At 44.6% G+C, this 12,500-nt stretch overlaps 1 protein-coding gene across 1 annotated transcript in view; it reads right to left on the bottom strand.

Moving 5' to 3' along the window:
* LOC121535702 (receptor-type tyrosine-protein phosphatase mu-like) overlaps window positions 1-12,500 on the bottom strand; it is a 427,462-nt gene that overhangs the window by 6,026 nt on the left and 408,936 nt on the right. Inside the window, exons 31-33 of the mRNA XM_045205919.1 lie at window positions 10,453-10,602; window positions 8,129-8,302; window positions 6,663-6,794 (exon numbers count right to left, since the gene is read on the bottom strand). Of these exons, the coding sequence (XP_045061854.1) occupies window positions 6,663-6,794; window positions 8,129-8,302; window positions 10,453-10,602 (456 nt within the window). The remainder of the gene's footprint in view (window positions 1-6,662; window positions 6,795-8,128; window positions 8,303-10,452; window positions 10,603-12,500) is intronic.

Below are 12,500 nucleotides of genomic sequence, written 5' to 3'. Positions count from 1 at the left end.
CTACCTTACCTGGCACACCTGACCCTAACTACCTTACCTGACACACCTGACCCCAACTACCTTACCTGACACACCTGTCGACTGAATTATTTGTTTTCTTCTATTTAATAAAAATAATCTCATTTTAATTATTAATTTCTTAACTAACTCATCAACATGCTTTTTGAAAGATAGCTTTTCATCAATCCAGATGGCCAGATATTTACTCGATCAATGAGGGCACCATCCAATGTACATATGCATAAATCATCAGATACATTTTTACATGAACTGGAGAATAACATGTACTTTTACTTAACAAACATCAAAAGGTAGCTCCACTAAAGGCTGAAGCACATAATACTGACACCTTCCTTTAAAACCATCTGGAATTGAACCAATAAAGTCTAACTAAAGCAACACTCAGGTAGCTGACTTTTTCATTGATTGGTGCTTTGTGCAGTCTTATATAAACTGCTAATATCTTTCATTCTACACTTCTATCTTTTATTCTGTTTTATTCTCTCCTGTCATGTGACAGGTATCAGTCTTCTAAAAAAATCCATATTTTCTTTATTTTCAAAAGCCCAGGAAACCCAGAGTTGCTTTTTGTAAAGGAATACATGATCAAAAGATGTTCCGGAGGAGAATGGATGCGTTCAGAATGTGATACAAAAAGTGGATTATCAACTCTTTGCTTTGGCAGTTTAGTTTTCAACTGTTAGAGTACTGAACCCAGGAGACAGGCTCATAAGAGCAGGAAATACCCCCCTCCGCTCATTTACCCCCTATGGAGAAACAGACGAGGTAGAAACAATAAAACATGCACCTGTATACTGTACTGTCAGTATATTACTTAGACAACATGTACCTGTGTCATGACTCTCCTTGGGTGAGGATCAAAGGCCTCATATCAGCCAAGACAATGGCCGACAACAACCAGACCCTCTTACCCACTGGGGGGGGGGGGGGCTGTGCCGGTCTTGACACCTTAATGCTGCCATAAATTAGAGATAGGAGAATCTATCTCAGGCCCTGTAGTATGGTGAAAGGAACGTCCTTTGGTTTCAGAGACTTTTGCAGCCCCCAAAAACGTCAACATCCAACCATGAACATTGGGACAATATATTTCAACATCCAAACGTTGGGAATGATGAGAAATGGAATATGGAAAATTAATGTCTCTTTTGTGACGTCATTAAAAATGGTATAAAGCCGTTATAACTAAAACATTGTGACTTGAAGAGCTTTTACTCTGTGGATATCAGATTTACATCCTTTACCTTATATAATATCAAGGAGGAAGACAATGTTTCCGTGAAGATAGGAATGTGATTTTAGCTTTCTAACAAAACCAAAGTGATGATAATACTTTTGCCTCGTAACTAGCCACGCCCGAGAGAGCTCAGAGAGTGTGTCAGAATGACGGAAACGCCCCTCTTTACCAGAGTGCATAAAAGACTGAGATAAGAATGATCAGATCAGACTAGACGGACCTCAAGCTGCAGCTGTTGTCCATATTGGTCCCCGACCCTGAAAATCAACACGAGGTGAAGACGACGAAGTTGCCTCCACTAACAATCAACGTTACGTCTGAGTAGCTGTTCTAAGGACTGTATCTAAGAAGGTGAATTTAAGTGGGACCATCCTGTTACTCTCTTCAAGCCATCGTCTACTACACTGCTCTCATCACCCCACAGGGGATCATCGACACGGCCGATTAGCCGTCCTCAGAAGACCACTTCCAGAACGAGTGAAAGTAAACAGACGACTTAGAAGAAGGACATTGTGACCTCTAGTGGACAATCTGAGCCTTACATCTGCACCTTACATCTAAAAGGCCATCCGAAAAGAGGAGGCCCAATCGACCCCTTCCCACGAAGGCCTGGGTCCAACAGAGACGATGAAGACAAACACGTAAATACATGCATTACTTCTTACCAAACGGGCGGCAGTTCTGGGCAAAGTATTAGGATTACTATGAGCTTAGGTCCATGTGTAACCAAGTGTTTTCTCTCGCTCTCTCTCTTTAAATCGCCATCTTTTGTAACACGTGTAATATTGTGTGAGTCCGCTAGGGACCCGTTTTCATTGTATTCAGTTTCTAATCCCTACCTATACCGTGTACGTGTTTGTATCTTGTGTTATCATTTCTAATTAGTTAGTAAATAAATAATTAAATCAATTTGTGTGGGACGGAATGATCAGTAAGACCAAGGTCTGTGCAGACTTCAGAACGAGACTGATATGAGGTAAATGGTTAATAAATGACTTGGACAACATGCACCTGTATAATGTACCGTCAGTATATTACTTAGACAACATTCACGCACAGCAGAAAAGTTGACACAGAGAAGTGGTGCAGTGCACACACACGATGCATAATGCAGGAACATAGACACAGACTCAAACATCATCAGCATAACAAGCAGGCACACACACACAGGTATGTGCGCGCGCACACACGCACGCACGCACACACAAACGCACGCACGCACGCACGCACGCACACGCACGCACACACACACACACACACACACACACACACACACACACACACACACACACACACACAGCGCATCGCAGCACCACACATAAACAAAGAGATAGCAAAAATTCAGGTGGAAGAAAACCTCTTATCTCTGCCTCCTCTGAGAGCCAATCAGAACGACAAATTCAACAGATGCAAAACAAAGATACTGATGGAGCAAAAGTAGCTCTCTACCTCCCTTCCTCCCTCTCCTCTCACTTTCACTCCCCTGCCTTCTACTCTCCTCCCTTCCTCCCCCTCCATCCCTCACTTCCTCTAACTTCCTTCCTCACATCACTTTTCTCTCTCTCTCTGTCTCTCTGTCTCTGTCTCTGTCTCTCTCTCTCTCTCTCTCTCTCTCTCTCTCTCTCTCTCTCTCTCTCTCCCTCTCCCTCCCTCCCTCCCTCCTCCCTCCCTCCCTCCCTCCCTCCCTCCCTCCCTCCCTCTCTCTCTCTCTCTCTCTCCCTCTCTCCCTGCCCCCCCCATCGCTCCACCTGAGCTACAGTGAGAATATTGAATGAAAGGCCCTGGCAGCCAGTGTGTCAGCTAGTCAGTCAGTCACCCAGGGAGAGAGCAGCGAGAGCAGCCCAGCCAGAGGCTTTGATCCCTGGGTGTGATAACAGGGCCTGGAGCTCCCGGAGAGAGTCTTATCTATTTTATCTACCCTCTGCTTATAACCCTGTCCTATCTATCTGACTGATGATGTACAGAGATCCATCTATAACCCAGTCCTATCTATCTGACTGATATTGATGATGTACAGAGATCCATCTATAACCCAGTCCTATCTATCTGACTGATATTGATGATGTACAGAGATCCATCTATAACCCAGTCCTATCTATCTGACTGATATTGATGATGTACAGAGATCCATCTATAACCCAGTCCTATCTATCTGACTGATATTGATGATGTACAGAGATCCATCTATAACCCAGTCCTATCTATCTGACTGATATTGATGATGTACAGAGCTTTGGGATTTTTTAAAACTTTACTACTGATCATTATTGACTATAAATGTATCCTACATCCTCTTCCTCCTACGCCTTCAGAAAGTATTCATACCCCCTTTGACTTATTCCACATTTTGTTGTGTTACAGCCTGAATTCAAAATGGATTACATTCATTTCCCCCCCCCCCCCTCACCCATCTACACACAATATCCCATAATGACCAAGTGAAAACATGTTTTTTTTTTTTTTTTTGTATCAAATTCATTGAAAATGAAATACAGAAATATCTCATTTACATAATTATTCACACCCTTGAGTCAATACTTTGTAGAATCTCCTTTGGCAGTGATTACAGCTGTGAGTCTTTCTGGGTAAGTCTCTAAGAGCTTTCCACACCTGGATTGTGCAACATTTGCCCATTATTATTTTCAAAATTCTTCAAGCTCTGTCAAATTGGTTGTTGATCATTGCTAAACAACCATTTTCAGATCTTGCCATTGATTTTAATGTAGATTTAAGTCAAAACTGTAACTCGGCCACTTAGGAACATTTACTGTGCTCTTGGTAAGCAACCCCAGTGTAGATTTGGCCTTGTGTTTTAGGTGATTGTCCTGCTGAAAGGTGAATTCATCTCCCAGTGTCTGGTGGAAAGCAGACAACCAGGTTTTCCTCTAGGATTTTGCTTGTGCTTAGCTCCATTCCATTTATTTTTTATCCTGAAAAACTCCCCAGTCCTTCACAATTACAAGAATACCCATAACATGATGCAGCCACCACTATGCTTGAAAATATGGAGAGTGGTACTCAATAATGTGTTGTATTGCATTTGCCCCAAACGTAACACTTTGTATTCAGGATAGAAAGTTAATTGCTTTGCCACATTTTTTGCAGTACTCCTTTAGTGCCTTGTTGCAAACACGATGCATGTTTTGGAATGTTTTTATTCTGTACAGGCTTCTGTCTTTTCACTCTGTCATTTAGGTTAGTATTGTGGAGTAACTACAATGTTGTTGATCCATCCTCAGTTTTCTCCTATCACAACCATTAAACTCTGTAACTGTTTTTAAAGTCACCACTGACCTTATGGTGAAATCCCTGAGCGGTTTCCTTCCTCTCCAGCAACTGAGATAGGAAAGACTCCTGTATCTCTGTAATGACTGGATGTATTGATACACCATCCAAAGTGTAATGACTAACGTCACCATGCTCAAAGGGATATTCAATGTCTGCTTCTTTTCTATTATTTATACCCTTCTACCAATAGGTGCCCTTCTTTGTGAGGCATTGGAAAACCTCCCTGGTCTTTGTGGTTGAATCTGTGTTTGAAATTCACTGCTCGACTGAGGGACCTTACAGATAATTGTATTTGTGGGGTACAGAGGCGAGGTAGTCATTCAAAAATCATGTTAAACACTATTATTGCACACAGAGTGAGTCCATGCAACCTTTTATCTGAATTGTTAAGAACATAAAAAAAAAAACATAATTCCACTTCGACATTATGGGGTATTGTGTGTAGGCCAGTGACAAAAAAAAATCTCAATTTAATACGTTTGAAATTCAGGCTGTAAAAAAACAACAACAAACAAGTCAAGGGGTGTGAATACTTTGTGAAAGCACTGTATCCAATCCTTTCCTATCCAATCCTATTGTATCCAATTACCGACCGACCTACCTACCTACCTACCTACCTACCCCACCACCTACCTACCACCCACCCACCACCTACCTACCACCATCTATCTATCTATCTATCTATCTATCTATCTATCTATCTATCTATCTATCTTGCATCTACTCTACTGTACAATTCTAAACCATGCTCATTCTGTGTTATTGTCATGTCTATATCTGGTGCCTGATATCCTTCAGTATTATTGTCTATATCTATATCTGGTGCCTGATATCCTTCAGTATTATTGTGATGTCTATATCTGGTGCCTGATATCCTTCAGTATTATTGTCTATGTCTATATCTGGTGCCTGATATCCTTCAGTATTATTGTGATGTCTATATATATATCTGGTGCCTGATTTCCTTCAGTATTATTGTCTATATCTATATCTGGTGCCTGATATCCTTCAGTATTATTGTCTATATCTATATCTGGTGCCTGATATTCTTCAGTATTATTGTCTATATCTATATCTGGTGCCTGATATCCTTCAGTATTATTGTCTATATCTATATCTGGTGCCTGATATCCTTCAGTATTATTGTCTATATCTATATCTGGTGCCTGATATCCTTCAGTATTATTGTGATGTCTATATCTGGTGCCTGATATCCTTCAGTATTATTGTGATGTCTATATCTGGTGCCTGATATCCTTCAATATTATTGTCTATATCTATATCTGGTGCCTGATATCCTTCAGTATTATTGTCTATATCTATATCTGGTGCCTGATATCCTTCAGTATTATTGTGATGTCTATATCTGGTGCCTGATATCCTTCAGTATTATTGTCTATATCTATATCTGGTGCCTGATATCCTTCAGTATTATTGTGATGTCTATATCTGGTGCCTGATATCCTTCAGTATTATTGTCTATATCTATATCTGGTGCCTGATATCCTTCAGTATTATTGTCTATATCTATATCTGGTGCCTGATATCCTTCAGTATTATTGTCTATATCTATATCTGGTGCCTGATATCCTTCAGTATTATTGTCTATATCTATATCTGGTGCCTGATATCCTTCAGTATTATTGTCTATATCTATATCTGGTGCCTGATATCCTTCAGTATTATTGTCTATATCTATATCTGGTGCCTGATATCCTTCAGTATTATTGTGATGTCTATTTCTGGTGCCTGATATCCTTCAGTATAATGCAGGCAAGGTGATATTAACACGTGATATTGACAATGTCTCTGTCCTTGTGTATGCGTGCGTGTGTGTGTGTGTGCGTGTGTGTGTGTACGCATGTGCCAATGTGTGTCTTTGTGTCTGAAGTTGTGAGTCCTTGTGTATGTGTGTGTGTGTGCGTATGTGTGTCTTTGTGTCTGAAGTTATGAGTCCTTGTGTATGTGTGTATGTGTGTCTTTGTGTGTGTAGTTGTGAGTCCTTGTGTATGTGTGCGTGTGTGTGTGTGTATGTGTGCGTGTGTGTGTGTGTGTGTGAGTGTGTACATGTCTTTTTGTGTGCATGTGCGTGTGTGTGTGTGTGTGTGTGTGTGTGTACCTGTGCTGGGTCGACATCATTGAGCATCACTATGGAGGTACAGTGGTAGTCCAACACCAGCCTCCAGAAATCCTTCACTGTGTTGGGCAGAGGATGCTGGGTCACGATGAACGCTGACGGCTGTTTATAACTCTACATGAGGGAGGCGGTAGAGAGAGAGAGAGAGAGAGAGAGAGAGAGAGAGAGAGAGAGAGAGAGAGAGGGGGATGGAGAAGATAGAGAGAGAGAGAGGGAGAGAGAGATGGAGGGGGTAGAGAGAGAGGGAGAGAGGGATGGAGGGGGTAGAGAGAGGGAGAGAGAGAGAGAGCGAGAGAGAGAGAGAGAGGGATGGAGGGGGTAGAGAGAGCGAGAGAGAGGGTAGAGAGAGAGAGACGGAGAGAGATGGAGGGGGTAGAGAGAGAGAGAGAGGGTAGAGAGAGAGAGAGACGGAGAGAGGGAGAGAGATGGAGGGGTAGAGAGAGAGAAAGAGATAGGGAGAGAGGGATGGAGGGGGTAGAGAGAGAGAGAGGGAGAGAGAGATGGATGGGGTAGAGAGGGGGTAGAGAGAGAGAGGGAGAGAGATGGATGGGGTAGAGAGGGGGTAGAGAGAGAGAGGGAGAGAGATGGAGGGGGTAGAGAGAGAGAGAGAGGGAGAGAGATGGAGGGTGTAGAGAGAGAGAGAGATAGAGAGAGAGAGATGGAGGGGGTAAAGAGAGGGAGAGAGAGATGGAGGGGGTAAAGAGAGAGATACATGAATTACATAGACGTGTACCATATACCAGTGTGTGCATGTGTGTGTGTGTGTGTGTGTGTTAGTGCGTGTGTGTGTGTTAGTGTGTGTGTGTGTGTGTTAGTGTGTGTGTGTGTATGTGTGTGTTAGTGTGTGTGTGTGTGTGTGTTAGTATGTGTGTCTGTGTGTGTTAGTGTGTGCATGTGTGTGTGTGTGTGTGTTAGTGCGTGTGTGTGTGTTAGTGTGTGTGTGTGTGTGTGTGTGTGTTAGTGTGCGTGTGTGTGTGATAGTGTGTGTGTGTGTGTGTGTTAGTGCGTGTGTGTATGTGTGTTATGTGTGTGTGTGTGTGTGTTAGTGTGTGTGTGTGTGTGTGTGTGTGTGTTAGTGTGTGTGTGTGTGTGTGTGTGTAGTGTGTGTGTCTGTGTGTGTTAGTGTGTGTGTCTGTGTGTGTGTGTGTGTGTGTGTGTTAGTGTGTGTGTCTGTGTGTGTTAGTGTGTGTGTGTGTGTGTGTGTGTTATGTGTGTTAGTGTGTGTGTCTGTGTGTGTTAGTGTGTGTGTGTTAGTGTGTGTGTGTGTGTGTGTTAGTGTGTGTGTCTGTGTGTGTTAGTGTGTGTGTGTGTGTAGTAGTGTGTGTGTGTGTGTGTTAGTGTGTGTGTCTGTGTGTGTGTGTGTTAGTGTGTGTGTGTGTGTGTGTTAGTGTGTGTGTGTGTGTGTGTGTTAGTGTGTGTGTGTGTGTTAGTGTGTGTGAGAGACGTACGTCCATCAGAGCAGCGTTGATGTAGTTGGAGCTCTCTCCGTCGATGGTGATGAGGAACGGCAGACAGCGGTCAGGAGGAAGGACGTCCATACAGCGGTTCTTCTCATGGTTCCTGGGGAGCAGGGCGATACTGCAGTCCTCCACACGCAACGCAGGAGTTACCATGTTTAGAGTCTGGAGAGAGAGACACTAGAGGTTACAGTGGGGCGATACTGCAGTCCTCCACACGCAACGCAGGAGTTACCATGTTTAGAGTCTGGAGAGAGAGACACTAGAGGTTACAGTGGGTTACAGTGGGGCGATACTGCAGTCCTCCACACGCAACGCAGGAGTTACCATGTTTAGAGTCTGGAGAGAGAGAGACACTAGAGGTTACAGTGGGTTACAGTGGGGCGATACTGCAGTCCTCCACACGCAACGTAGGAGTTACCATGTTTAGAGTCTGGAGAGAGAGACACTAGAGGTTACAGTGGGGCGATACTGCAGTCCTCCACACGCAACGCAGGAGTCACCATGTTTAGAGTCTGGAGAGAGAGACACTAGAGGTTACAGTGGGGCGATACTGCAGTCCTCCACACGCAACGCAGGAGTCACCATGTTTAGAGTCTGGAGAGAGAGACACTAGAGGTTACAGTGGGGCGATACTGCAGTCCTCCACACGCAACGTAGGAGTCACCATGTTTAGAGTCTGGAGAGAGAGACACTAGAGGTTACAGTGGGGCGATACTGCAGTCCTCCACACGCAACGTAGGAGTTACCATGTTTAGAGTCTGGAGAGAGAGACACTAGAGGTTACAATGGGTTACAGTGGGGCGATACTGCAGTCCTCCACACGCAACGCAGGAGTCACCATGTTTAGAGTCTGGAGAGAGAGACACTAGAGGTTACAGTGGGGCGATACTGCAGTCCTCCACACGCAACGCAGGAGTTACCATGTTTAGAGTCTGGAGAGAGAGACACTAGAGGTTACAGTGGGGCGATGCAGTCCTCCACACGCAACGTAGGAGTCACCATGTTTAGAGTCTGGAGAGAGAGACACTAGAGGTTACAGTGGGTTACAGTGGGGCGATACTGCAGTCCTCCACACGCAACGTAGGAGTCACCATGTTTAGAGTCTGGAGAGAGAGACACTAGAGGTTACAGTGGGTTAGAGTGGGGCGATACTGCAGTCCTCCACACGCAACGCAGGAGTTACCATGTTTAGAGTCTGGAGAGAGAGACACTAGAGGTTACAGTGGGTTACAGTGGGGCGATACTGCAGTCCTCCACACGCAACGCAGGAGTTACCATGTTTAGAGTCTGGAGAGAGAGACACTAGAGGTTACAGTGGGTTACAGTGGGGCGATACTGCAGTCCTCCACACGCAACGCAGGAGTTACCATGTTTAGAGTCTGGAGAGAGAGACACTAGAGGTTACAGTGGGTTAGAGTGGGGCGATACTGCAGTCCTCCACACGCAACGTAGGAGTCACCATGTTTAGAGTCTGGAGAGAGAGACACTAGAGGTTACAGTGGGTTACAGTGGGGGCGATACTGCAGTCCTCCACACGCAACGCAGGAGTTACCATGTTTAGAGTCTGGAGAGAGAGACACTAGAGGTTACAGTGGGTTACAGTGGGGCGATACTGCAGTCCTCCACACGCAACGTAGGAGTTACCATGTTTAGAGTCTGGAGAGAGAGACACTAGAGGTTACAGTGGGTTACAGTGGGGCGATACTGCAGTCCTCCACACGCAACGCAGGAGTTACCATGTTTAGAGTCTGGAGAGAGAGACACTAGAGGTTACAGTGGGTTACAGTGGGGCGATACAACAGTCCTCCACACGCAACGCAGGAGTTGCTGGCCTAAATGTATCTGTGTAGGACTCTCCTACTTGCTGGCCTAAATGTATCTGTGTAGGTTCTCCTACTTGCTGGCCTAAATGTATATGTGTAGGTTCTCCTACTTGCTGGCCTAAATGTATCTGTGTAGGACTCTCCTACTTGCTGGCCTAAATGTATCTGTGTAGGACTCTCCTACTTGCTGGCCTAAATGTATATGTGTAGGTTCTCCTACTTGCTGGCCTAAATGTATCTGTGTAGGTTCTCCTACTTGCTGGCCTAAATGTATCTGTGTAGGTTCTCCTACTTGCTGGCCTAAATGTATCTGTGTAGGACTCTCCTACTTGCTGGCCTAAATGTATCTGTGTAGGTTCTCCTACTTGCTGGCCTAAATGTATCTGTGTAGGTTCTCCTACTTGCTGGCCTAAATGTATCTGTGTAGGTTCTCCTACTTGCTGGCCTAAATGAGGGAGGAGGAAGGACCACAATGGAACAGATTCTCACCCTGAACTCCTCTTTGATCTGGGAGGAGTTGGTCTGGGGGTCCAATCGGTTCATTTCATAGTAGACTGAGCGGAGCTGATTGGCTGGAATGGTGGTGTCACCACAAAGACACGCCTCCAAGATGGCGTCGTGGATGAAGACATACTGCTCCTGGGAATAGCAAAAAGATGGACACAATAAGACAATATAAGATAACAGACAATCAGCAAACAAAAAAATAGGAAATGACCAGACAGTTGAAAGGGGAAATAAACTGATTTCTGTGTAATAGGACCTAAATGGAGACCAATGCATTCATCTCAATGAGAAGCACAATCCCCTGTTCGCCTTAAAGTGATGGAGAACAGAGCAGAAGTACATAACACGTTCACTCCAATCCCCGTCACTCACCCATCCATCCCCACTCACTCACCCAATGCAGCCAACCAACCCCGCCTCCAGCCTGCCACCCCCCGTCCCCCCCGTCCCCCCATGCCATGGCTTAAGGCTTGACGTAAACCAGTTGTGAAGTGACATTTTAGATGAACGTTCCGCTGTCACTTCGGACCAGTACCTATGACAGTGAGGTCACTGATTTATAGACACGACATGTGACATGACGATGTCATCTAACGAGCAGCAGGTGGTGTTTAGAACATCGTTAGTGAGTCTGAGCGTTCTATTCCGAACTTTCATCTTAAAAGATGGAATCCGCAGTAGGGAGTAATCGCTCCACTGGCCGCCCCACCACCATTGACCTGAGGAGCGTTGTGCAGCATGGTAAAAACATGTTTTAGTATATATTATGCCCTTCTATCGCGCGTGCGACAGAATGGGGGAAACACAGTGTTCATTGTTTGCGGTAACTTCTTTGTTGTCGTAATATTGCAAATGGTGGCGTGGCGGTTCCACCATTAAGGACTCCAGCTTTTAAAGGTTATTTTTGACACGGAAACAACATGGTGACTAAACATCCCTTTAAAAAATATCCTGAACAAAAATATAAACACAACATGCAACAATTTCAACGATTTGACTGAGTTACAGTTCACATAAAGAAATCAGTTAATTTAAATAAAATTCATTAGGCCCTAATCTATGGATTTCACATGACTGGGCAGGGGCGCAGCCATGGGTGGGCTTGGGACGTCATTCGCCACCCACTGGGGAGCCAGGCCCAGTCAATCAGAATGAGTTTTTCCCCACAAAAGGGCTTTATTACAGACAGAAATACTCCTCCGTTTCATCAGCTGTCCGGGTGGCTGGTCTCAGATGATCCCGCAGGTGAAGAAGCCGGATGTGGAGGTCCTGGGCCGGTGTGGTTACACGTGGTCTTCGGTTGTGAGGCCGGTTGGACGTACTGCCAAATTCTTTAAAACGACGTTGGAGGCGGCTTATGGTAGAGAAATTAACATCAAATTATCTGGCAACAGCTCTGGTGGACAATCCTGCAGTCAGCATGCCAATTGCACCTCCCTCAAAACTTGAGACATCTGTGGCGTTGTGTTGTGTGACAAAACTGCACATTTTAGAGTGGCCTTTTATTGTCCCCAGCACAAGGTGCACCTGTGTAATGATCATGCTGTTTAATCAGCTTCTTGATATGCCACACCTGTCAGGTGGATGGATTATCTTGGCAAAGGAGAAACGCTCACTAACAAGGGATGTAAACAGATTTGTGCACAACATTTTAGAGAAATAAGCTTTTTTGTGCGTACGGAACATTTGTGGGATCTTTTATATCAGCTCATGAAACATGAGACCAACACTTTACATGTTGTGTTTATATTTTTGTTCAGTGTATTTTAAAAAGCAAAGTGTTTATTACAAATGTGAATTTCCACAGACAGACTGAACCAGCATGTCTGAAAGGCAGTGGGCGGCCGCAGGGTTTGGAACCGTGCCAAAGAACTAAAACACCTGCGAGGGATTACCCCCCCCACACACACACTCTGTGAAGGTCAGTGAACTTGAGGAGTGTCAGTCAGTCATTTGTTCTCCAGTTGCTGAAGTTCTGATCGGCCCGTCGTCATCTATGAAACATTTGTCCATTAAATCCAATGACGCCT

This window comes from Coregonus clupeaformis, chromosome 21, assembly GCF_020615455.1.
Source record: "Coregonus clupeaformis isolate EN_2021a chromosome 21, ASM2061545v1, whole genome shotgun sequence".
NCBI lineage: Eukaryota > Metazoa > Chordata > Actinopteri > Salmoniformes > Salmonidae > Coregonus > Coregonus clupeaformis.
The sequence above is the reverse complement of the archived record's forward strand: the minus strand, read 5'-3'. Positions and strand labels throughout refer to the sequence as shown.